The sequence below is a fragment of the Schistocerca americana genome, chromosome 8 (assembly GCF_021461395.2).
Source record: "Schistocerca americana isolate TAMUIC-IGC-003095 chromosome 8, iqSchAmer2.1, whole genome shotgun sequence".
NCBI classification, from domain to species: domain Eukaryota; kingdom Metazoa; phylum Arthropoda; class Insecta; order Orthoptera; family Acrididae; genus Schistocerca; species Schistocerca americana.
The window spans coordinates 133,866,407-133,893,598 of NC_060126.1; the positions used below are offsets into that span (position 1 = coordinate 133,866,407).

At 42.6% G+C, this 27,192-nt stretch overlaps 1 protein-coding gene across 2 annotated transcripts in view; it reads right to left on the reverse strand.

Moving 5' to 3' along the window:
• Positions 1-26,599, reverse strand: part of LOC124545033 (glycoprotein-N-acetylgalactosamine 3-beta-galactosyltransferase 1-like) — a 180,813-nt gene extending 154,214 nt beyond the window's left edge. For both annotated transcript variants that reach the window (XM_047123815.1, XM_047123813.1), the window contains exon 1: positions 26,504-26,599. In XM_047123815.1, the coding sequence (XP_046979771.1) occupies positions 26,504-26,519 (16 nt within the window). In that variant the 5' untranslated portion in view covers positions 26,520-26,599. The remainder of the gene's footprint in view (positions 1-26,503) is intronic.
• Positions 26,600-27,192: the final 593 nt, after the last annotated feature.

A 27,192-nucleotide genomic window follows, 5' to 3' on the forward strand; every position in this document is an offset into this window, starting at 1 on the left:
GCGGTCAAAAACGACTAAAAGATCACAGGGCAACTGCAGGAGGGGAGAGGTTGACAGCTGTTGCGGGACATGTTTTGCAGCCAGGAGTACACCACATTCATTTCAAGTACTGACAGCTACAAGCAGATACCATAAAAAAGCTATACAGAGGGACTATAGAGAGCGTTGAACAACACATGGATTTCAACAGAAAAGATGAGGGTGTGAAACTAAATGACATCTTGATACTGGAGCTGAAGATTATGTATACGAACCTTCCAGGAGGAGGAAGAGGAGAAAAAGTGCTGGAGGAGGAGATTAGTGTAACGTCCCGTTGACAAAGATGTCATTAGATACGGAACACAAGCTCTGAGTAGGGACGAGCGCAGAAAGAAATCGGTCGTGCACTTTCAAAGGAACCATCCCGGCATTTGCCTTAATCGATTCAGGGAAATCACGGAAAACCTAAATCTGGATTGCCGGACGCGGGTTTCAACCGTCGTCCTCTCGAGTGAGAGTCTAGTGTGCTAATCACTGCGCTACATCGCTGTGCCGCCCGTGGTGGCCGAGCGGTTAAAGACGCTACAGTCTGGAGCCGCACGACCATTACGGTCGCTGGTTCGAATCCTGCCTCGGGCATGGATGTGTGTTATGTCCTTAGGTTAGTTAGGTTTAAGTAGTTCTAAGTTCTAGGGGACTTATGACCACAGCAGTTGAGTCCCATAGTGCTCAGAGTCATTTGAACCTACATCGCTGTGTACGAGTCTTCTACCATGGGGTGATAGCAGCAGTGGACTACGGCAAAAGTAGCGAGTCAGAGTGTAGATTGGACACTCAAACAAGCTACGATCCCCCTTGAAAACATCCTCCGAAGAGAGGGGCGAAACGTTGGGTTTTAATGTAAAATCCATCCGACCACGGCATAATAGCCCGGAATATTTTTATTAATTGCGCAACTTTCTTCCTAAAGTCTAAAGGGAAGAGCTATTTACACTTTTGTTGAGCATGGGGAGAGCTGATGCCTCCTCGTGCTTAGCTGCCCTGACTGCGGTGCTTTTCGGTTAGGTATAGACATAAGGAACTAATAACAGCCGTTATTGGGGTACAAGTGTATATGCAATTACCTGTAATAACTGTCAAAGTAGGTATATTAGGCAGACAGGAAGGGGTTTTGAGGCACAGTTCAAAGAAAATCTTCATTTGAACATCCAGATCTGCCATGACAACGCACATACGGGGTACTGGTAATACAGTTATAAATATGGAACAGTATTTGGAGATATCATTCCGGGTAAGCAAAGGGCCGACCACAGACCACTTTAGTTTTTCATTTATTATTACGCCTAGACTCTGACGAGCGAGTGAAATTTATTTTTGCCCTATTTGGGATTAAAGATGGTACGGATTGTCGATACTTCGTGCTAATGAGTCTACATAAATCAACAGGGACAGCTCGGATTTTGAGTGGACTGAGCTTTTCTTCTAATATTCAACACGGTCCCATTGGCTGGAAAGTTATTTATTGTGCTGCGAGAAGTTGGAGATGCTTTGCCCCCTGTGGCTCTTTCTCGTGTGCGTGATCTTGCAATGGCGGTACAAAATATTACGTCATAGCAATGAAGAGTGGGGAAATGAGCGTAACAGAACTAAAGCTATGGTATGAACACTGTCTTTGCTCAGTAGATAGTTGGTACGAGGCAAGCAATTGCACTGCGCTCTGACAGAAATGTAGGCCACATGGCGAGTAAAATATTGGTCGACAAGAGTCAAAGGCTTTTCTGAAGTATGAGAAACACCTGATAGTCGCCTGTTGTCTCTTTTTATTAAAGCAGATGTCATGCTGCGGTGTTTGCGGGAATCTAACTGGTGTTCGTCCAGTAAGTTGTTTGTAGTTAATTGGTTACCTAGTCTTAGACTATCCTATATTCTGAGGCGTGGGACAGAGCCGAAAGAATGTAAGTACGTCGGTAATCAGAGAGTGCTTCCTGGATAGTTGCTTGACAAGTCACTGTTTCTAGGCCTCAGGAGAAACCCTTGTGGTCAAGAAACAGGGTGGTGATCAAAAACATGGAAAGAATAAAACAACACATTACCGTCCTAGTACTGTATATGAAAACCGTTGGCATATAAAACAGCTTCCAGACGTCTAGCAATGGATAAGTAAAGGTCGTGTATGATTTTCAAAGGAATCTCCTAACTTTCTTCCTCCAAAATAACGGCAAGCTCAGATAATGATGGGGTGGAAAGCGATCAAGCAAACCTCTATCTAGACCAAAAAGGCTCAATATTATTGAGGTCTGGTGACAGTGGTGTCCAGAGGAGATGTGACAATTCATCCTCGTGCTCGCAAAACCAGTCCTATTATGCGAGCCGTGTGAGGAAGGGCCCTGGCGTCTTGGAATACATCACTATTTGGGAATAGACACTGTGGCACGAGATGGACCTGATCGGCCAAAATGGATACTTAATCCTTGGCAGTAATGCGATCTTTTAGAGTAACCATGGCATCTACAATATAACAGCCAAAATCGTCACAAACCCCCCTCCACGTATCACTCTTGGGACAAGCTCTGACAGAAGTTGGAAACAGTGTGAAAAGACTCATCAGATCAAATGAGTTTCTTCCCTTGCTCCAGAGTCCAGGTTTTCGGCTTCCGCACTATGTTTTCCTATTAAGGGCATTTGAATCACTGCTCAGTGGTTTTTTAATCCCAACTCCCCCTGAAGTTCCCTGCTTATGGAGATTCTATCGTGTTTTGGTGGGTACAGCGTTCACGAGTGTAACATTCAGTTCTGCAGTGACTTTTTCAGCTGTAGTCCTCTTCTCGCTCGTTACAATTCTCTTCAATACGTACGTTACGATCGCCTGACAGCGCTGTGACTTGGTGGATGGTGTTTTTTCCGCTCTCCTTCTATGCGGTTTAAACACCTGTTAAGGGGCTCCGGAAAGGCTCAAAATCATGAAAAGTTCAATTTTTACTTTTTTGCGTTTTCTGAATCTGCAGACTATTACCTTTTAATAGATATATAATTTATTCAATTCCGAAGACTACAACTATTTTTAAATTTTTTTTGAAATGTGTTCTACATGGGCGTGACCCACTGTGGCGCTGTTAAACTGCTGTCAAATGGTGTTATTATTAACGTCCGTGTTCATCAGGTACATTTTAGTCTGCCTCATGCAATAATGGAGGTGATAAAACCTATTTTCAGAGACTTAGCAGCACCTGAACTGTTGAAAAAGTGTATTCACGGAAAAACTCAAAACCCCAATGAAAGTGTAAATAGTGTCATATGATCGAGAATCCCCAAGACTGTATTTGTTGGAATAGAAACATTTCACTTTGATGTGTATGATGCTGTTGCGACTTTCAATGATGGCAACATTGTAAGGTGCAAGGTATTTAGAAATATGGGAATGAAGATAGGTTCTAACATGGTACGAGCGATGCTTGCTTTAGACAAGGAACGCCTTCGGGCTGCAGACAGGGCTGTAAAGAGTCTAGAAATACAAGCAAGAGTAAACAGGGGGAGGAACAAGAGGAAGCTGGAGGAGTTTGCAGAGGATGAAGATAATCCATCCTATGGACCTGGAATGCACTAAAAAGTTAATCCAATCTTTGTCGCTCGATTCCCAAAACTTTTATTTTCTCATACTAATTACATGTTTTCTAAGGATCTTCCAAACATATTTGTTTCAAACTTTCAGTAAATGTTACACAGTACCTTCTGCATAATTTAACACAGCCTTTTTCCAAAAAACTGTATATTTTTGAATATATAAATAAAAAATTGCAAAAAAATGTTGTGAATTTTCATTACAATTGAAAAAATCATCTTTAATAACTGAACTAAAATTTTGTGAAATCCCTGTGTTAAGTTGTAGCCCATATTCTAATAAATAATCTGTAAAAAGTTCAACTTCCTACCTCAAATACTTTGTGAGGAAAGATGTAATTTATAAGCGTTATTTTAACATTGCAAGTATAGGGCGTTCCGGAGCCCCTTAAACACCAAAACTTTCGGTTCCCTTTGTTATGGAGGTATCCACCCTCCGAGCACCAGCAATATACCCACATTCGAACTGACAGCTTCGACGTAACGCACTCAAAGCTACACGGAACACTTTCTGATCACGACTGATACTTGCAACGTATTGAGGGCAATGTACAGCTGCCGTTCGTGGTCAAATACCACATTGAAATTTGCAGACTTGGTTAGCATCTAGATTAATGTTCAAGCAAGCAATTCCCGCGGTGTTTCCACGTTTTTGCACACCCTGTACACCATCTGACCAGAAAGTTCCGAGACTTGTTTTAGACCGGGCGCATAAACGACATCAGCACAATAACTACTGTGGCAGCTCGAACTAACAATTGTAAACTTCAGATGTGTATTCGAGTAGTCAGTTGTGAGCAGGCAGTGTTATTAGTGTACGTGCGGCCGTATTGTGTCACAAATCGCGTGGAACAACATCTCTACAGCACGTGTTCAAGATATTCTACAGAGCGTTTTGAAGACGTGTCCCGCACATCTTGACTCCCGAACAAAAAAAACCAACGCACTGATCCCTGCCGTGACTTGATTGGAATGCAAAACGCGGACATTTCCTTTCAGGAAAAATTTATCATGGTTGACGAGACTTTGTATCATCAATACGAGCCTACCACAAAACGACTAAGTGCAGAAATCCACACGCAGGTTCAGCCCTTTGACTACATAACCGATATTCAAGCGAATGTCAGTTTGCCATAGTGATATGAACGTTCTGTGCGCTGTACTCAAGTGGAGGGTAAGACTTTACAACACTAAATAGTAACACCACTATTTAACTTCTACTTTTTTATTAATCCAGTCTTCAGTCTTTTTGGACTAACGGGGGTATCTATTACTGTGGACAGATTTATCATTTGGAGTGTGTGATGCCATCATATTCAGTAGAAGTTGATCTGATACACATGATGCACTTTTAATGGTATTCCCAGTAACATAGTTAAAATAGACTTTTTCGCAGCTACCCTTATTTAACTTATCCCAAAGTAGTAATCAGTAAGTCTATTTCTTTTGCGCTCAATTGTGGTTGTAGCTGAAGTGAAATAACGGTTTAATTCATGGACTGGGACAATGGGATCAGCTGTGTTTTACTTTGCCCGTACCAAGATCATGCAGGCTTTTCTACAGGACAGGTGGTCCGTGTCCTGTCGGTTATTGTACTTGCATGCCTCAGTTTAGCATTTCTCACAGCTTGTAAGCAATGTGATTTTCAGGGGTAGGGTGTAGTTTGTATACTCGATGTGCATTATTGCAGATCGAAAAGAAGGAGACGTTAGCGATTATAATGTAAACAAAATGGAGGCGGGTGGGATATGTGTCCAGGCGAACAGACAGTAGAAGGATCTTAAGTGGATTCCTAGAACTGAGTAAAGCCCAAGAGGATGGTCTAACGGAATAGATCTAGAAAACAAGCAGGAACCAAGTGGATAGGTATCGCTGAAAACAGCAAAGCACGCGAAGGTCTGGAACAGGACTTAACTGATTTATGGCAAATGACTGCAAGAGGGCTGTAAGAAAAACTTACATTCATCTCATTTTAGAATGAACGTATATATAGGTGCTGTAACTGTAATAGTGGTAAATATTTATTTGCAATTGATACAAAATAGACATGTTTCAAAATTTTACTCTTCTTCAGAGCAGTCACCAGCATTGTGTATTACCTGTTGGCAGCAATGTGGAAGTTGTAGGATATCCTTAGCAGTCCCAGTTGTGTTGACAGTTCGAGTGGAGCGATCTATTGCCCGACGAATCTGGCAGTTCTGAAGTGAATTCTATAACGTGCTTTGTTCATCTTAAGAAGCAAGTTGAAATAACAACGGCTTTAAGTCTGAGGTTTGTGACGAACGGTACAGCATTTCCCAGCCCCATCGTTCGAACAAATCACTTACACCTCGCACCATACGGCTCAGAGCTTTTTCCTGCAAAATGATGGACGGGTCCTTCAGAGTGTGTTGCCGCTTCTTTCTACAAACTGGCAGCAGACTGTGTTCCCAAAAATAATCGCTCCGCTCGAAATATCAACAAAACTAGAACTAAGGATATCTTACGACTTCAAAATCGCTGCCTACTGGCTATACATAACGCTGGTGACCACTCTGAAGGACAGTGAAACTTGGAAACGTGTGTATTTTGTATAAGTTGTAAAGACATAGTTGCCACTGTTAAACGTCCAGCTCTCGTAAAAATTTGTGACACTTGGTGCTCCTATTTCAGGAAGATTATTTTATGAATTATATGTACGAATATTATTTAGTTTCGTAATTATAGTCCCCAAAATAACGTCTTATTTTAAAAAACAGAATTTTTTAAATGTAAATCACAAGGTAAATTATACACCCAAGAGGTTGCCGATTTGATCATCTTTCGCATCATTGTAATAAGTACTTGAAAGGAACTCCTTGATTGCGAGGTCGTACGTTCAATCTTTAATAAGGCTCATTTGAAAGTGTTGTGTTAATAGTTATGACAGGAAAAATCTTAGCTGCTAATGACACACTGTACATCAGGAGGGCGACAGAAAGTCAGTGTCACAAAATGGACGTCGTCAACATTCAAGAAATGTTCAAAACAAACTACTGACTTTCGCCATGAATATCTCATGAAAAATGGCGCGCCACAGTGATAAAGGTTCGCACCATCAAGACTGAAGATGAACTTCTTGGGAGTTACGAACAGTGGAGGACGTTCAGCTAGGTATCCACTCAAAGAACGAGTATGGAATTGTTTTGGTGTAGTGGGATGATGGGAACTGATGGAATGTGACTGCATGCAACCGAATGTGAAACACACTGTCGTGGAGCTTATCGTGAAACTGGCTCTCCTTTAAGGCACAGCTTCAGATAGTAATATACTTCATAGGCACGGATAAAACAAGCATCCAGAGGCTACATTTGTTCAGTGGTCCCAGACGGTATGAATAGCAATGCCACTTTTCAGAAAGGATAGTCTGCTTTAAAGGAGTATGATTTTTATATGCAGACCAGGAATCAGGCAAAAGCAAGTTATTTTCAGCAGCTATTGGTCAAAAGCCATACACATATCACAGTTGTTTTATTACGCCCATTTTCCCACTGTTGCTTGCTATGTCGTAAATATTCCCTACTGCCCCTCCAAGGTCACGCACACGATAAAGAATCTTAGGCAGAACAGCACCTCCAACTTCTCTTAGCACAATGAATAACTTCCCAGCCAATTTACTATCGGCCCAGCGGTTCTCGGCGCTTCTGTCCGGAACCGCGCTGCTGCTACGGTCGCAGGTTCGACTCCTGCCTCGGACATGGATGCGTGTGATGTCCTTAGGTTAGTTAGGTTTAAGTAGTTCTACGTCTAGAGACTGATGGCCTCCGATGGTAAGTCCCATAGTGCTTAGAGCCATTTGAACCAATTTACTATCCAGATTAACAGTCGGCACTGACATTAGTTGATCTTGATACAACTCTCTCGGTATCTGATTTCCAATATTCCTTCCACAGGAATTTCCTCTTCAAATCCCCAATGGCCTGGTTGAAAACAAATTCCTCACTGAACGGTGGGCTAAGTTTATATCATCTACAAATGTATGGGCCAATTACACAGTTTGCGGTACATCGTCAAGTTGACGCATTTTTTAAAATTTCGTTACCTTACGTCTTCCAGTTCTGTAGCACTGCTTGAAATTATGCAGCCATCCACAGCTTCCCTTGTAATCACTCTAATCTATGTCGTGCAATTTGATGTGCGTAACGTAGATCACTATTGTATCGAGCATCCTTGAAACGAGCAAACACCAGTTTTTGTAACAAGTGCGCCTTTTCCTCCCTTGAATATCAGCAGTTTTCTTATGCACTGCACTGTCATACTACTGCGGACTTACAAGAAATCTCTTCTTAATCGCTATTTTACTACGCTGTGGATGCTCTTCCACGTGCGTAATTATGTTTAGTACCCGCTCCTTTGACAACGGTTGTCCTTTACTACGTTTCACTGAAAACTGGATTTGTGGCTCCCTGCGCTACAATAATGATGAACTATACGGCTTGATACCTATTTCGATGTCTTTTTCATTAAGCACTTATCGCAGTCATTGTGCTCCTCGTGTACGTCGTCCTCACGGTCGAGCGCATACGACACCACACGCAAAAGTCCAACGATGTTTACGGCATTCGACGCCCCTCATATCGTCTACCATGGAAGCACAATATTGGCTGCTAATGATAACAGGGGGGGGGGGGGGGGGGGGCTGGAGGTATCCAATGGTGAGCACTCCATGAGGCGCAGAGTATAGTTGAACTACTTAGTCGACGAATGACACACAACAGTGCTGCAGTGCTAGTGGTGTTGATACAAAACAGAGCAAAGGCAACGATAAACAAGGCAGAAATTGCATTATGTCTACAATAACAGCTACCGTAGTTGATATTTCGTCATAAAGGAACCCAAGGCACTTTACAGAGTAGAAAGAAGTGGCAAATGAAATATTTGCGTTTCTGCATGATGAGTCAGTGGAATGAATGCTGGTGTATACACTCGACTGTGCGGACAATGTACCTGATGGGCGAGGATGACTTCACGTGATTAACATGTCGAATGATGTAGTTCATCATCCTTGTTTGACAGGGAGAAACAAATTAAATCTCTAATGAAACGTAGTAAAGGACAAACGTCCAAGGAGCGAGTACTAATCATAATTACATATATGGAAGATCATCCGCAGCGCAGTAAAAAAGTATGATGCACTATCATTGCGCGCGATATAGATTAAGTGATTTCAAGGGAAGCAGTGGATGGTTGCATAAATTCAAACAGTGCTAAAGAGTTGAAAAACTTAACGAAATTTCAGACAAACCGTCAACTTGGCGATGTACAGCAAACTGCGTAATCGCCCCCGAAAATTCGTAGATGATGTAATAAACTTATCCGATCATTGATTAAGGAAATTGTTTGCAACTCAGAGCAATCGGGAACAGAAGAGAAAATGCACAAGAAGGAACCCTGGCAATCGGAAGCACAGAGATAGTTTTATCAAGATCAGGTAACATTAATGCCTTAACGCATTCGTATACAATTATACCGAATGTTAATCTGGATAGTAAATTGGCTGGAAAATGTGCTGTGAGAAGTTGCAGGTGTGCCCCCTACGATTCTTTCTCGCCTGAGTGATCCTTGCAAGGGCAGTAGGGAATATTTACGTCGTAGCAAGCAAGAGTCGGAAAAAGAGCGTAACAGAACTATAACTTTGGTATGAACACTGTTTTTGGTCAACAGACGGTCAAAATATCTTACTTTTGCTCGATTCCTAGACTGTGTACGTATATCTTACTCCTTTAAAGCAAACTATCCCTCCTGCAATAATTGCAATTCATACCGTCTAGATTTACTCGTCAAATTTGCCATCTGGATATTTCTGCGTCCATGCGGTTAAAAGACACGGCAATTTATGTTACATATTTTTGTATCTTGCCAGTATCGATAACAGGCTAAAACCGAAGAAAATCTCTTTCTTCTGGGGCTCGATAATTATGTACGTACGTTATTAAATCTTTATGGAAGGCTCGGTGAGCGAATCTTACTCTCACCTATCCGAATTTCTTATTTGTATCTCCAGTGCCAAGGGGAAAACTTATAGTGAAGGTGAATGCAGATATCGCAATCACATTAAAAGCAAGAAATAGAAACGAAAATTTAACCATTGGCTATGTCTTATCTGAATAAAACTAAGCGTGTCTCGTAATGAAAAAGAACACGTTTCAGCAGTTGCATGCACAGTACCAGTATTAAACTATCGGTACTGGTACTGCATTTCCTGAAATCATGTAAACAAATGGAGACCGACTAACATTATTTTGGAAATAACACTCCACTGAAGACTTTAGACAGAATTAATATAGTCAGGCACAGTTATCTTCTTCACGTACTTGCATTCACAAAAATGATCTTAGAACATTGCCAACAATTCTGTCTAGACCATGTCGACCCTCTCAGCCACATTCCTGCCGCGCGTACTTCTGAGCCGCGGACAGAACTCGCCAGGCTATCCAGCTTGGGCTTTTGTTGTGTGCCTGATCTGTTTACTCAGTCTCTAATGACCTCGTCATCGAGGGATGGTTTACCATGATCTTTCGTTTCAGAAGACGCTGTGTACCGTGAGGACACTATTGGATGCAGTACGCCTTGCCTTCCTCCAATCTGTAAATCAGTTCACTTAACCAAGTGCTGATTAGTGAGGGCATGTTAGCTGGCCATACTGAAAGTGCTTTTCAGTTGGTTTCCCACATTCCACAAGGTCAGGGGTGTTCAACTTTTTAGCTTACCTAGACCACACTGGAAGAAGACAATAACATTTAATTTATCATAATTTTACATAAACGGAATATTATGGGTTTTTTTTTTTACTACTCACTTCTTGGGGCATACTTATACGATTACTTGGTTTGGACAGTGGGGTTGGACTCCCCTGCACTAGATGAATACCGGCCTGGCATCCATATTCCGCCTCAGATACACGTTACGTCAACATTTGCAGTAGCTGCACAAAAATATGAAAACACAGCGAGAAATGCTAGACAAGCCTGCAGGATGCACTGTTGTGTTTAACCACAAACGGCACCTGTGCAATGTCCTTAAAACTTTGCAGATGTAAGTCTCTGTCACAATAGTATTCTGTGTAGTTGTGAGGTGCATTATGTCGGAGCTAAGTGAATTTCAGCATGGGCAAATTGTTGGTGCTGATAGTGGGCGCTTCCGTAACCAATGGAGCCGAAGTGTTCGATGTTTCAAGAGGCACCGTATCAAAGATTTATACCGCATACGGGGAAAGGGGTAAATCATCAGAAAAGTCACAAAGCGGACAAAAATGTGTTCTGCGTGATCGTGAGAGGAATGTGACAAAAACTAATGGGCCAACAGCAGCAAAAGTCGCTGCAGAAATAAATGCCGCACCGCGAACACTCTCGACTCCAAAACACGAAGGGAACTCCAGAAGCGGGGAATTTCAGGGCGAGATGGAATTTCAAAAGCACTCAACGATGCAAATGCCCCTACCAGGAAAAAATGGTGCCGAAGCCATAAAACTTGGACTATGGAAAAATGGAAGCAAGTCATTTGGTCGGTTGAGTTGTTTCACACTGTTTCCAATTTCGGGACAAGTTTACGTCCAAAGAATGAAACATAGCGGGGGTTCTGTGGTGATATGGGCAGCCATTGTGACCACGGTTATTTTGTAAAGTCGCGCTACTCCCAAGGATTATGTGGCCATTCTGGTTATCAGGTCCATCCCATGGTATAATGTTTGATACCCAATGGTGATACTGTGTTCCCAGACGACAGAACGCTTATTCAGACAGCTCACAGCGTCCAGGACTGGTTATGTGAGCAGGAAGATGAACTGTCATCTCCCCTGGCCACCACAATCACCATATCTCAATATCATTGAGCCTTTGTGGTCTACTTCGAAAAGATCGCTATCTACCTGTGCTTGCCACTGTTTTGCAGGAAGAACGATGTAAGATTCCCTTGAAAACTATACAGGATCCGTATTCATCCATTCCGAGATAAATGGAAGCTGTTTTGAATGCCAACAGATTTCTTGCACTATGAATGCCAACAGATTTCTTGCACTATATTAGGCGTGGTACTGCCTTGTTATTTTGGTGTTTCCATATTTTTGCCCGCAGTCCGCTGTAGAAAACGCTCCCACGCAAATAGGATTAACCCTTGCAATACATACGGAAGAAGTGGGTGAGGGGAGGGCACTTAATGCCCACCTTTTGAAAATGTTATCTTACCATGTACTTTATACCTTGAAATTTTTAAAAAATTTTGTTTCTAGTTATTTCTTAGAGTAGAATCCGTAATTGTTTTAAATTTTTCGGTAAAACTTAACCAACAAATTTTAGTCTTAGTAGTGAATGTGACTTCACAATAAATGTCTTTCATATTTTCAATTACATGACCCTTATTACACATCTGTATATATTTAAAAGATACGTTTTGAATAAAAGTCGTGGACAATTTTTATTTGCTGATCATAAAGTACCTCTCATCTCAGTGTACACATTAAGGAAAATGCGTTGGTATTGCTAACATATTTTAAGATTCTGGACCCTACTTATTTATCAGTTCCTATTTAAGAAGTATGTGGCTAATATAAGTTAATTAACGAAATTCCTTTTTTTTTAATTTTTCGTAGTGGACATACAGTACTCATCCCCTTCCTGGTATTACCCGTTATGGAAAATGCGTTAGTATTGCTAGGGTTAGCTCTACACGCAGACAGATGGGTTTACACGGATTTATGCTAGGGGAGCCGGAACGATGAAAATGACAAAATTAACGTTCTTGTTTTTCATTACAAAATTATTTGGAATTTTCTGAATAAAACAAATCAAGTTTCACCCTTCTAAGTGAATTCTAAGTGTGTGTTTCATCGCTGCAAAGTTGACGCGCCGCGTAAACGGTTGTAGCGACTTGTCGTGCCACCTCTGTCGGCGCCGCTCGCTGGCTGCAAGCAGGGTATCTTTGCGGGATTCGACAGTGTTTTGTTTTCCAACGTTGTATGGCTTTATCTCTGTGACAAGTGACTGTTCATATCGGTAAACATAAACGCTATACCGTGTGTGTTGACTTGTGGAGTTTGCTTTATGTTGTTTAGCTGTTCAATTTTGCGTATTTGACGAATTTTGCTCGTACCTGTTGTATGTATTTAGTTTGTGGATATGAATATGCCTCGTTTCAGCAACCGAGTGTTTAAGAAAAGGCACAATGAGTGGAAGAAGAAATCTTGTTGTTTTGAAGGGAGATGCTGCTCAGACTGCTTCACCAACTACTCCAAATGAATGTGATAGAACTTCTTCCAGCAAGAAACTGACAGCAAACAAAATTTTGACAACTATGAAAGTGACAGTAATTATGTGAATGTAACATTTCCTTGCTCTCTAATATTTTGAAACATAACGTATTATGCCAAGTTTGCAAAGAAAGAGGACTGGAATTGAAAATAACTTCACACATTGATTTGGCATGTAAAATGTTATTGAAGTGTAACAAATGGGCTGCAGAAGTTTCGTTTTCTAACTGTATTCCTCGTAGTTGTAATGGTGGAAAGAAGGTGTATGATATAAATGTTAGGCTAGTGTATGGCTTGCGTTGCATTGGCAAGGGCAGTGCTGCAGGGGCAATGTTATGTGGAATTCTGAATTTGCCAAAACCACCAGCCAAGTTTGGATTTTATAATGAATTGGTGGGATCTTCTGCTGAAGATATTGCTCGAGCAACAATGAAGAAAGCAGTTGAAGAAGCTGTGACAGATAATGGGAATTTTAGAGATTTAACTGTTGCTTTAGATGGATCATGGCAACATAGTCATAAATCTCTAAATGGAGTTGTGACAGCTACCAGTGGAGACAGTTGCAAAGTAATTGATGTTGCTATTCTCTCAAAACATTGTAGATGTAAGGGCAATACCAAGGACGAACATAGTGAAAGTTGTGAAGCAAATTTTCACGGCACGAGTGGAGCGATGGAAGTAGAGGGAGTGAAAGCAATTCTTTCCAGATCACAGGAGTGGTATAATGTACGATTCACTTACTATCTAGGAGATGGTGATTCTAAGGGATATAAACCTGTAGAGGAACTCAAACCATATGGCAATGAAATTCACATTAAAAAACAGGAGTGCATTGGACATGAGCAGAAGCACAAACTAAAAAACTAAAGCAGACATTAGGATCCCAGAAGCTTAGTCATGGTAAGACACTTGGAGGAAGAGGAAGATTGACAGACGAAGCAATTGGGCAAAATACAAGAAGCATTGAGCATAAGAGGAGAGCAGTATTGGCAATATTTTTTCATACTGCATCAACAAATGAGCACCCACAACACGCACTTTGCCCCACTGGTGATGACTCTGTAACTACCAATCAGGAAAGGAATACGCCCATAAAAACAGTTTGCCAAATGCTGTAATTGATGTAATTAAGCCCATATTCAGAGATTTATCACAGCCAAGTTTATTGGAAAAGTGTTTACGTGGGAAAACACAAAATCCAAACGAAAGTGTAAATAATTTAATTTGGATTAGGATTCCCAAAAGAGTGTTTGTGCCAGTGAAAACATTGCATGTTGGAGTGTATGATGCAGTGGCAACATACAATGAAGGAAACATTATCAAATGTGATGTGCTGAAACGTCAGGTTCCCAACCAGGACAAAACACCATTTCCATAATGCGCCTAATTGATGATGAAAGACTAAGAGTAGCAGGAAGAAGAGACAAAAGCCTACAACATGCAGTAAAAGGGAACAAAACATCAGTGAAAAGGAAACTAACATTGGAAAAAAAGAGGATATGGGGCAGGAATGTATTAGAAAACTTTGGAAGCCATTTCCCATAACTTTAAAATTTTCCACCTTTGAAGAACATTTTCTCAAAAACTGCTAACAGTATATCAATGAAATTTATACACGATATTGTTTACTTCTTTTCCTTCATTTTTATAACAAATTGTAAAAAAATAGTGTATAATTCAAGAGTTATACAAGAAAAGTGCAAAATTTTAGAGAAAAAAATAAGCATCTGTTTAAAAAAATTGTAAAACAAAAACCAATACATATTTCTTAACATGGCATTATAACTTTGTAGAGAAATATTCACTGAACATGTAGTCCAAATTTCAGAGCAATATGTTTAATGGTTTTAGAAAAAAATGATCCTTCTATTTGCTACAATTAACATGGAGTTGGACTAAAATAGAGGTAAATTTTCTATCATAGGATACGAATTTCCTTGTAATATACGGAAGATTCCTATTACTGGCTTCTATGCGTTGTTGTGCGGTCACTGCTGCATGAAATGTTACGCAAGAGCCGAGCACCATGCAGTACGAAGGCCGCATATCGGATCACCTGTGTCCATCACACAGTATTTTCGTCCGCCTACAACAACGACTGCGACAAACTGGTACGTTTGCAGTTAGGAACATTTACTGCGGAGCTCCAGTGACGTACACCAGGGTTTGTGAAATGTGTGTATGAAAGCGTACGTGACAGCTGGGTAGGCCCTCTTAACATTTTTCCACACAAGCAACTTAGCATTTGGCGTCACCCTGCCCCCCCCCCCCCCCCCCCCCACCCTTGTGTCGCTAGGGCGTTAAACCGGCCCCGCGTGACAATTACGAGGTGTGATTAAAAAACGCAGACAATGAATTTTTTAGTAGCAACAGCTGATGCTGCAAATGTTTGATTAATTTTTGTCCGAAAGCCTGGTCTGTTGAGGCAGGCAGTGGTAAGCTGCAACACCTTCTGACTTGTTGCCCAGCGTCCAGAGACATTAGAGGTTGTGTTTACGTGCCTGTCGTGCACCATGGATTTCGAACAACGCGTTAACCTAAAGTTCTGTTTCCAGTTGCAAAACGTACTAAAGCTCACGAAATGTTGCGATTGGTGTATAACAATAATGCTGTAACTCTGAAGACTTCAGTGGTACGTTTAAAAGCGGAAATGAGTCTCGGGACGTCCATTAACTTCAAAAATAGAAGAAAACGTGCAAAAAGCATTCAAACAGGCAAATAACTGAATGAGATTTCACTCTGCAGCGGAGTGTGCGCTGATATGAAACTTCCTGGCAGATTAAAACTGTGTACCGACCGAGACTCGAACTCGGGACCTTTGCCTTTCGCGGGCAAGTGCTCTACCAACTGAGCTGCCCAAGTACGACTCACGCCCCGTCCTCACAGCTTTGGTGATAGAGCACTTGCCCGTGAAAGGCAAAGGTCCCGAGTTCGAGTCTCGCTCCGGCACACAGTTTTAATCTGCCAGGAAGTTTCAGGCAAATAACTAAGCTTATTAAAGAACTTAGAATCTCGTACGGGTACGTGCAAAACATTAACCGATAATTTGCAGATGAGACAGGGGAGCGCAAAATTTGCTCAGTCTTTTGACTGATTAACAGAAGGAAAATCTTGTTTCAGTCTGCACGCAGTCGAAGGATCGTCTTCATTCAGATTCGCACTTCGTGTCCAGAACTATAACTGGAGATGAAACTCAGATCTTTGGGTATGACAGACAAAAATTCAGGGTTTCCAATGGGGAAACCAGTGAATCTCCTCGCCCTAAAAAGGCACTTTAAGCAAAGTCATGATCATTTTTCCGATTCTGAGTGCGTAGTGTGATCACAGTTCGTTCTAGGGAAACAACTTTAAACGCCGAATTTTACAAGGGCGTACGGCAACGTTTGCGAAACGATGTACGAAGAAAGACCAGAAAAAGTGGGCCACTGGTTTCCTTCATTATGACAACGCGCCGTGCCACACCGCGCTTTTGATTCGCGAGTTTTTGGCCGCAAAAGGGTTCCTGTATTCTCACATCCGCCTTACCAGATTTTGCGCCATGCGACTTCTGGCTCTTCCCAAAACTGAAAACCGTGCTTAAAGAAAAACGTTTTGACACTATTCCTGACATTGAGAGAGTTACGACAGAGCAGCTGAACGCCCTCCCAAAAAGAAGCCTTCCAGAAATGCTTCCAGTCATGGATTCAACGTTGGGATAAGAGCATTGCTTGTCAAGGATAGTACACTGAAGGAGATTAAATCAAATTCCATGTAAGCTTATTACTTTGTGTCTAATAAAATTATTCAGTTTCTTTGTGATCACATTTCGTACACATTTTGCAACGGACAGTCGTCAGGTGGAGCAGCTGGTGTACAATACGTGAGTCGCTAAAATGAGTACGGTATAAGGCTCCGGTCACAGTGGCACCGATGTCGGTGGATTCCGCGGAGCACGGACATCGGTCGAAAACGGCCGATCTTTTCAAATCAGTGCGCCACTAGGGGTCGCAATGACAGTGTAGCCGATCTCATCTTCCGACTGTACGGACTTCAGACGACAAACGGTGAAAATCAGATCAGTTTTCTTCGGTCAAATCGATTGACGTTCTCACACAGGGAATATGGGCTATGAGAAACTGCTAGGTTTAGCCCAAGAAGGAGAGTTTGTGGCATCCTGAAAATGAAAGCTATCACTATCGGAGTATAGTCCGAAATCTGTGGACTGGAATCGCAATTTTATTGGAAAGCACAAGCACGCAAAACCTATCAAATTTGATACATAAATTATAACCTCAAAAAATAATCTGTCGAGTCAGAAGGGTGGCGTATCTTGTGCTTATATGTAGTTAACCTTTTTTTAGGGGGTTGTGGTAGGTAGGTTTTAGCTGTCTACAAATTATTATTACTGCTTACTGGCGTTTTTTGTGCCATTAGGATGGTAATTCTGTTATAAGAAATTGCTTGCAAATATAATGTACGTGGTCTTCAGAATATCTTATTCTACACTTTATGCTTGTCTTTGACAGTCATTAAAGATTAATTGGCGTATGTAAATACAGCAAAACATTGTATCCTTGCTTCTCAAGATCATCTTGATTTCTCCCTTCATATCATATATTCGTAAAACTTTTCTGGTTATTCCGATAACTGAGGACGGAGTGTACAGTACTCGCCATGTTCTTTGCGAGACAGATACAGCTCATTCACAAGCGTTAGGCGTCTTTTTAGCAGCAAAAGTCGCAATGCACTTGAGCGTCATGGTATCCGTCCCGTCGCAATGCACTTGAGCGTCATGGTATCCGTCCCACCCTAGGAGGTTCAAATCTAACGTACTTCATGCACAGATTCTGACCTAACCTAACCGCCCTGACTCCACCAAAACCGACGAAGGAGATCAGACGCGCTGTGACAAGTTGTCGGCCGATGTTATCGGCCGACTACTCTGGCAACCGTTGCCGGTGCTACTGTGAACACAGCCTAAAAGGTGTTCGGCTGAAATTGATCGATTTGGTTGAGGTGACTGATCTGTAGCTCACTCAGAGGTCTAGGATACGCTGAAAAGTGATAATGTGGTTGTGAGTTGGTGACGCCAACGATTCTAAATGCCAAATAAAGTTTATGGAAACAGGTGGTGGTGGTGGTTAGTGTTTAACGTCCCGTCGACAACGAGGTCATTAGAGACGGAGCGCAAGCTCGGGTTAGGGAAGGATTGGGAAGGAAATCGGCCGTGCCCGTGCAAAGGAACCATCCCGGCATTTGCCTGAAACGATTTAGGAAATCACGGAAAACCTAAATCAGGATGGCCGGAGACGGGATTGAACCGTCGTCCTCCCGAATGCGAGTCCAGTGTGCTAACCACTGCGCCACCTCGCTCGGTTATGGAAACAGGACTGACCTATAACGGAACATAACGTTTTCATTCGCTCCATATTTAATCGGTCGATTTCAGCCTAAAGCCGGTTGTACAGTAGGCCTACTCATTTTACTTGCTCATGTGCAGGACACAGGTTAGAGATGACTGCCTGCGCCGTGTGCGTAACCGTGTGGCAGGAGTTTTGATAGTGATCCGATTGTCAAACTTTTTTGCATTCAAATGATACATTTGCTAGCATGGGTTCCTTATAAAAGCTTTATTTATTAAGTCTCCTCGACAACCCCTAGAAGCTTGTAATAGGAATTATCAGACAGACAATGAACAAAGCTGTTACACTGGAACAACAGTAGTCGGAAGTATGGTTCTATTTCATCCAAAGTACGAAACTCAAGTTGCTAATAATTTTTTTTTTTTTTTTTTTTTTTTTTTTTGCACATTTCAGCACAAGTAACTGATTCGGCATCAGAAGTCGCTGCCAGTCAGTGGGAGAGAGGAGAGAAGTTTGAACAGTTTTCGGAAAGCAGCGGCGGGCTGACAGTGATACAACATTGCAAGCTACGTGGCTGAGTGGTGTCGTAATGTACAGTTCGGGCTTGCGCTGAGATTTCTTTCAATTCAGAGGTCGCCAAACTGCCTTTGAACGTTTGCAATTCTTTCCGTTCTGGGTAGATCTCTTGCCTTTCAAATACTGATTTTTACAAATTCTTCAACTTCAAACGTTTTTCTTGGTGGCTGATACAGTGCTGCTCGCTTCCATAGGTTTAATTGTAAAATTGTACAATGAAAAAACTTAAGAAGAAAGAAGTCAAGCTTTATAGATTTATTGCCTCAACGACAAACAATGCAAATCTAGTAACACTAGTACCTAAATAGACTACTGCCCGTTAAAAATGCTAAACCATGAAGATGACGTGCTACAGACGCGAAATTTAACCGACAGGAAGAAGATGCTGTGATATGCAAATGATTAGCTTTTCAGAGCGTTCACACAAGGTTGGCACCGGTGGCGACACCTACAACATGCTGACATGAGGAAAGTTTCCAACCGATTTCTCATACACAAACAGCAGTTGACCGGCGTTACCTGGTGCAACGTTGTTGTGATGGCTCGTGTAAGGAGGAGAAATGCGCACCATCACGTTTCCGACTTTGATAAAGATAGGATTGTAGCCTATTGCGATTGCGGTTTATCGTATCGTGACATTGCTGCTCGCGTTGGTCGATATCCAATGACTGTTAGAATATGGAATCGGTGGGTTCAGGAGCGTAATACAGAACGCCGTGCTTGATCCCAACGGCCTCGTATCACTAGCAGTCGAGATGACAGGCATCTTATCCGCATGGCTGTAACGGATCGTGCAGCCACGTCTCGATCTCTGAGTCAACAGATGGGGACGTTTGCAAGACAACAACCATCTGCACGAACAGTTCGACGATGGCCGGCCGGAGTGGCCGTGTGGTTCTAGGCGCTACAGTCTGGAACCGAGTGACTGCTACGGTCGCAGGTTCGAATCCTGCATCGGGCATGGATGTGTTTGATGTCCTTAGGTTAGTTAGGTTTAATTAGTTCTAGGCGACTGATGACCTCAGAAGTTAAGTCGCATAGTGCTCAGAGCCATTTGAACCATTTTGAGTTCGACGATGTTTGCAGCAGCATGGACTATCAGCTCGGAGACCATGGCCGCAGTTACCCTTGACGCTACATCACAGACAGGAACGCCTGCGATGGTGTAAACGACGAACCTGGGTGCATGAATGGCAAACCGTCATTTTTTTTATGAATCCGGGTTCTGTTTACAGCATCCGTGTTTGGCGACATCGTGGTGAACGCACATTGGAAGCGTGTATTCGTCATCGCCATAATGGCGTGATGGTATGGGGTGCCATTGGTTATATGTCTGTCACCTCTTGTTCACATTGACGGCACTTTGAACAGTGGACGTTACATTTCAGATATGTTACGACCCGTGGCTCTACCCTTCATTCGATCCCTGCGAAACCCTACATTTCAACAGGATAATGCACGACCGCATGTTGCAGGTCCTGCACGGGCCTTTCTGGGTATAGAAAACGCTCGACTGCTGCTCTGGCCAGCACATTCTCCAGATCTCTCACCAATTGAAAAGTCTGGTCAATGGTGGCAGAGCAACTGGCTCGTCGCAATACGCCAGTCACTTTTCTTGATGAACTATGGTATCGTGTTGAAGCTGCATGGACAGCTGTACCTGTACACGTCATCCAAGGTCTGACTCAATGCTCAGGCCTATCAAGGCCGTTATTACGGCCAGAGGTGGTGTTTCTGGGTACTGATTACTCAGGATCTATGCACTCAAATTGCGTGAAAATGTAATCACATGTCAGTTCTAGTATAATATACGGGGTGTTACAAAAAGGTACGGCCAAACTTTCAGGAAACATTCCTCACACACAAATAAAGAAAAGATGTTATGTGGACATGTGTCCGGAAACGTTTAATTTCCATGTTAGAGCTCATTTTAGTTTCGTCAGTATGTACTGTACTTCCTCGATTCACCGTCAGTTGAAGGAAGGTAATGTTGACTTCGGTGCTTGTGTTGACATGCGACTCATTGCTCTACAGTACTAGCATCAAGCACATCAGTACGTAGCATCAACAGGTTAGTGTTCATCACGAACGTGATTTTGCAGTCAGTGCAATGTTTACGAATGCGGAGTTGGCAGATGCCCATTTGTTGTCTGGATTAGCACGGGGCAATAGCCGTGGCGCGGTACGTTTGTATCGAGACAGATTTCCAGAACGAAGGTGTCCCGACAGGAAGACGTTCGAAGCAATTGATCGGCATCTTAAGGAGCACGGAACATCCCAGTCCATGACTCGCGACTGGGGAAGATCTAGAACGATGAGGACACCTGCAATGGACGAGGCAATTCTTCGTGCAGTTGACGATAACCCTAATGTCGGCGTCAGAGAAGTTGCTGCTGTACAAGGTAACGTTGACCACGCCACTGTATGGCGAGTGCTACGGGAGAACCAGTTGTTTCCGTACCATGTACAGCGTGTACAGGCACTATCAGCAGCTGATTGCCTTCCACGGGTACACTTCTGCGAATGGTTCATCCAACAATGTGTCAATCCTCATTTCAGTGCAAATGTTCTCTTTACGGATGAGGCTTCATTCCAACGTGATCAGATTGTAAATTTTCACAATCAGCATGTGTGGGCTCACGAGAATCCGCACGCAATTGTGCAATCATGTCATCAACACAGATTTTCTGTGAACGTTTGGGCAGGCATTGTTGGTGATGTCTTGATTGGGCCCCATGTTCTTCCACCTACGCTCAATGGAGCACGTTATCATGATTTCATACGGAATACTCTACCTGTGCTGCTAGAACATGTGCCTTTACAAGTACGACAACATGTGGTTCATGCACGATGGAGCTCCTGCACGTTTCAGTCGAAGTGTTCGTACGCTTCTCAACAACTAATTCGGTGACCGATGGATTGGTAGAGGAGAGGCGGACGAATTCCATGGCCTCCACGCTCTCCTGACCTCAACCCTCTTGACTTTCATTTATGGGGGCATTTGAAAGCTCTTGTCTCAACAACCCCGGTACCAAATGTAGAGACCCTTCGTGCTCGTATTGTGGACGGCTGTGATACAATACGCCATTCTCCAGGGCTGCATCAGCGCATCAGGGATTCCATGCGACGGAGGGTGGATGCATGTATCCTCGCTAACGGAGGACATTTTGAACATTTCCTGTAACAAAGTGTTTGAAGTCACGCTGGTACGTTCTGTTGCTGTGTGTTTCCATTCCATGAAAATGTGATTTGAAGAGAAGTAATAAAATGAGCTCTAACATGGAAAGTAAGCATTTCTGGACACATGTCCACATAACATTTTCTTTCTTTGTGTGAGGAATGTTTCCTGAAAGTTTGGCCGTACCTTTTTGTAACACCCTGTATTTGTCCAATGAATACCCGATTATCATCTGCATTTCTTCTTGGTGTAGCAATTTCAATGGCCAGTAGTGTACGAGGTGTGAGAGAAAAATAATGAGACTTATTTTTTGTCTACATGAGTTTCTATTTTCTGAAACAGTTTTGACCCCCTCAAAGCAGTTCCCTTCGATAACTACACGCCGGCGCAGTCGTCGTCTCCAGTCTTGGTAGTAGCGCTGAAAGACAACATGTCGGTAGCATTCCTTTTCATGTTCTCCAGAGTTCCCAAAACGACGTCCTTTTAGGACATTTTTCGATTTCGGGAAAAGACTGAAGTCACAAGGAGTCAGATCAGGTGAATGAAAAGGGGGGGAGGGGTGGCAGCTGTGGAACAACAGGTATGCCGGAATGCCTTTTGAAGTCGAAAATCCCGTGATGGAAGTGGTCGTCGTGTGACATGGGGCGTTGTCATGATGCAGCATCCACTTGTCTGCCATGTCCGGTCTCAATCGATTTACCCTTTGCCTGAGCCTTTCAAGTACATCGTTGTAAAACACTTGGTTGACATTGTTAAACTTCAGTCTCATCACACAAGAGAACGCATTCATTCGAAGTTTTCGTCGTTTTTTAAAGACTAAGGTCTCCCTGAGAGAGGTTCATCTTTGGCACGTTCTCTGCCTTCCAGAAATGATTTGTGCCAGCGAAAAACTTGTGGTCTTGATAACGAATGTTCCCCATAGGCCTGTTTCAACTTTTCAAAGGTCACACTCATGGATTCCCCAAGTTTAGCACAAAACCTGATATAACGTCACTCAAAATTCCGGTATTCCATTTTCGTAATACGCTAAAAACCCAACTTCAGTGATGGGACTCTCAAAAATCACGTGATGGCTCTACGAAGCTGAATCGTGGACTGAGCATCTGGAAAGGATGAACACGCAGGTCTACACAAGTAGAACACAGCGTTGCTAGATCGCTCGCAGCGTAATCATTTTTCTCGCTCACCTTGTAAATGCTTTTCATGGGATGGATGAATCTATGCTTTATTAGCAAGTTTTCAATACTTGGCTTCGTTTTTGTTAGGTTTCACCTTAAATCTCCGCAGTCAGTGATTTCCAATTTATTTCTTTATTTATTTACGTGTTCATCTTTAAGCAGTTCGGCAACTGCATCAAAAACCCTTCTCAGATGATCCTCCAGCGTCATTAATTTGTTGCATAAAAAGCACATAGGTAATCATTTATCTAACAGTGATAGAATGCACCCAAGCTTCGAATATATAGCGCTCATGTTTAAAATCAGTTTCCTGTGGACAAAAACTGAGCTGTTCAGGTAAATATGGCAAGCCACAGCACAAAAATTGAGCTGTTTAGTAAATGTGGTACGACATAGCAATCAAAAATCAACCCTGTCAACCCAACTAACGATCGGCAAGTCTCTACGCAATGTACGGAAATACAAAAAGAAAATTTGATAAAAAAATAACTCTTGGTATAGCAGACCTACTCATCACATTGATTCCGTTTAACTTAAGGTTCCTAACTATAGCTATTTTACAGACATATGAACGAGGCCTCCCTACTTGCGAGTTGGCAGAAGCTACAAAGTGATTGTTGTGTCACGTGATGTCCCAAATTAATACATCTCTTTATGAGTGACGAAGCGGTTCCTATCCCATTACGGGCAAAGCCAGATGCTTTTTCCAGTCCTCTGAAGACGGCAAAGGGAGTGGAGATAGAAAAATAATAACGTCGCTGAACGTTACGAGCAGGAGAGCAAAAATAGAGTTGTTCCACCCTCTTAGCTGATGAGGCGAACGGCAACATACACAGGAACAAACTTCAGCCTCATGATAAGAATTCGGAATTTTGGTTGTGACCTGCATTTAATGCGCTCCCTTTCATTTTTTTCTCGTTGCAGGTGAGAGTCGACCCCTGTGGTTGGATATACACCACTTTGGAAATGGCTGCGTAGTTCATAGGCTGATCTTGAGCTGCTACAGCGCCGCATTCTTAATTACCGCAATCAACGCGTTCAGAAACTGATATCCGAACTTCCATGTATTCCACTGTTTTTTTTAAGTGAATACGCGTTACATATTCCATTGTCACCAACATCCAAAAGTTGAGGTATTTGAGTAATGCCACTTCTCAAAAATCCGCATATCCGGCTGCATTCGGGACAGCTGGTAACACCGGGCTGAGTTGGAAAGCTAAACTTCTAGATATCTTCGTTTAAGGAACGATAAAATGTTTCTGTTTTCAGATTTGGGTGATTTAGCATACTTTATTTAGCTACTGCAAAAGATGAATTTTCAGTGCCCTAGAATGTCCATAGCTCATGGTCTAGCCGGCACGGTGGCAAAGTGTTCGGCCACCGTACTGGCTTAACTTTTTTGTAATAAGTTCTCATCGATTGAATTTAAAAGATGTCACGCGACATCCGCACAGAATCACTGGCAAACTGATCAAAAGAGACAACAAAAAGTCATAATCATCGCTGCCTCCAGATCTGGTGCCATGGGTTCAATTCCCGGCCAGGCCGCAGATTTCTTTCGCTCGGGGACTGGCTGTTTGTGTTATTTCATATCGTCTTCATCGACTCGCAAATCGCCGAATTGGCGCCAAACACTAGCGCCAAGCAGCCGAAACTTCTAGAATGGGTCTCCCGGCCAATAATGCCATATGATCATTTCGTTTTAATTTCCTACAATGAAAATGAAGCGGAAAGACAACCGCGAATGTGAAGCACAGCAAGCTCCTGCAAGACTTTTCTCCGACAATGCTATTGTTTATAGTGAGGCCCGTGGCAAAATCCAGGAAGAGCCACGGAGAATCGGTGTTTGTTGCTGTGATTTTCGGCTGTCATCACTTTTGTAAACAACTCTTCACTCTGCTTTCGAGTGAGCAACGATTCCGGATGAAGAGAATGTGAAACGCTGCCTATTTCCATCAAATAAAGCCTTCACTCTAGAACTGTTTTCCAACACAGAGATACGTAGCAAGCAATAACATTATGCGGCTGCGCGCGCTTTTATATTTTCACGGCAAATCGACACGTTTATATCGTATAGTATGTTCGACTAAGATATGAAATTTGGCGTAGGCTAATCTCTGATCAGTTCTTATCCCTTAAAATTTGGTCTTTGTGGCTCTGACTACAGAACACACATCATTCCAGAAGTGAGCTCCGTTGGTAACTCGCGGAAAACATTATCTCAATTTTTCTCTCAACTGTCAGGTTATTGCTTTGGTTGACAATACACGCCTTTTGAATTTAATAAAGAGCTCTGTAATAGTCATGATGCATACAAAGATGTACATTGAATGAAAAACGATTTCTCTCGTCATTTCTGTGATGTTTACCGGACAATCAGGGAAAGAAAAGTGTTTTCCTTACCAAGGGTATTACAACTCTCGAAAAAGCTATACTGTGAAAATAATCACGAATTTTTAGTGTGAGTGATTTCATCGCTATACATCAAGATCAATTTTCATCTATTTAATTGCACCTTACCTACCCGTTTGTTGTAGAAACTCGCTACCGTATGGGTTTCCGGGATTACCTAAACGAACTTCCCGTTTGCTAATTGTTACAGCCGTTAACGTGCTATAGCGGGGGCATACAAGATCTATAGACAACAGAAACAAGCATGATAGAATCCAATGAAAAGTACGTACTTGCAGGAACAATAAACGTCATGTCTGGTGATGCTCTTATTTTTCCGTCATTACACAACTTTTTCACAACGCACGCCGCATAAAACTATTCCTCCTCGTTATATGAGAGTTCAATAGGAATTGAAGCTTATTGCTGTTTGGGATCAAACGGTCTCTTGCAATCTTCTCTAGGTATATGTAATACGCACTATATACACTGCGTTGTAATGACAAAAACTGTCAACCAGACTAAAAGCAGGAGATACACACGTAGAAATAAAAGGAATATAACCCTATCCGTAATAGCTTGACTACTACACAAAAATATAAGAAGTGTAAGAATTATGGACCTAGTCACAATTTCGTCGAATAACCGATTTATCCACAATATTTACAGCTCTAAGCCCATCTTCTGATAACGGTATGGATTTCTTGAAACTTTTTGTGTTTAACTGCGTAAGTAGTTTATGCCGCCGTCAGATGATGGGCCGAACCAGCAAATTACTTTACGGACAAACTGTGACTGGTTGAAGTATTTTTTTACATACAACAACAACGTACCCCGCAGAAGCCAGCTTCGGTAGTCCTTGCGCCCACGAACACAGGCATTGCGTATTTTAGACCGGACCATGGTGTGTGTCAGGGAAGAAAGCCGGCTATGCAAATTTACCGATTTACAAAGGGGGCGCCGAGCCGGTTGTACTGACCTGTAGCTAGTCTCATAGCTGTTGCCGATGACAGTTCTGTTGGAGGAATGACCGCCACTTAGCACGATACGTTATATCACTTCTCTTCACGAAAGCCGCTGGCTTACTGAGGCGGCGCGGTGACGCGAGACCTTGAGCGCTTCCCAGCCAATAAACGTCTCTGCAACGCTGTTGACTCGGAGAGGGGGGAAGCGCCGTGGTGGGGGTAGCGTCTGCGCGCCACCTTGCCGGTTCACGAACAAGCGGGTACCGCGACGCGCCGCATAGGGATGCAGTCTCTTTGTAGATCGTACGTGTGGGGACAAATTGTTGTGATCGGCAGCAGATCACTGACCGCAATGAAATACCAGACAATCTGAGGGCAGGCATGCGATGTGTGACAATATGGATGCCCAACTGCGACTCGCTTTGATTGTTAAGCGTGGTTGTGTAGTTTTGTTTCGTTTCGCTTTACCAACGCAAGCAAGAACTTTAGAACTTACATTTACTCAGGAACCACGAACAACTCTGGGAAGTGAATTTCAGACCGGAATTGACTTTTAACGGTACATTAACAGGTGTTGTTGTTGTGGTCGAGACTGGATGCAGCTCTCCATGCTACTCTATCCTGTGCAAGCTTCTTCATCTCTCAATACTTGCTGCAACCTACATCCTTCTGAATCTGTTTAGTGTATTCATCTCTTGGTCTC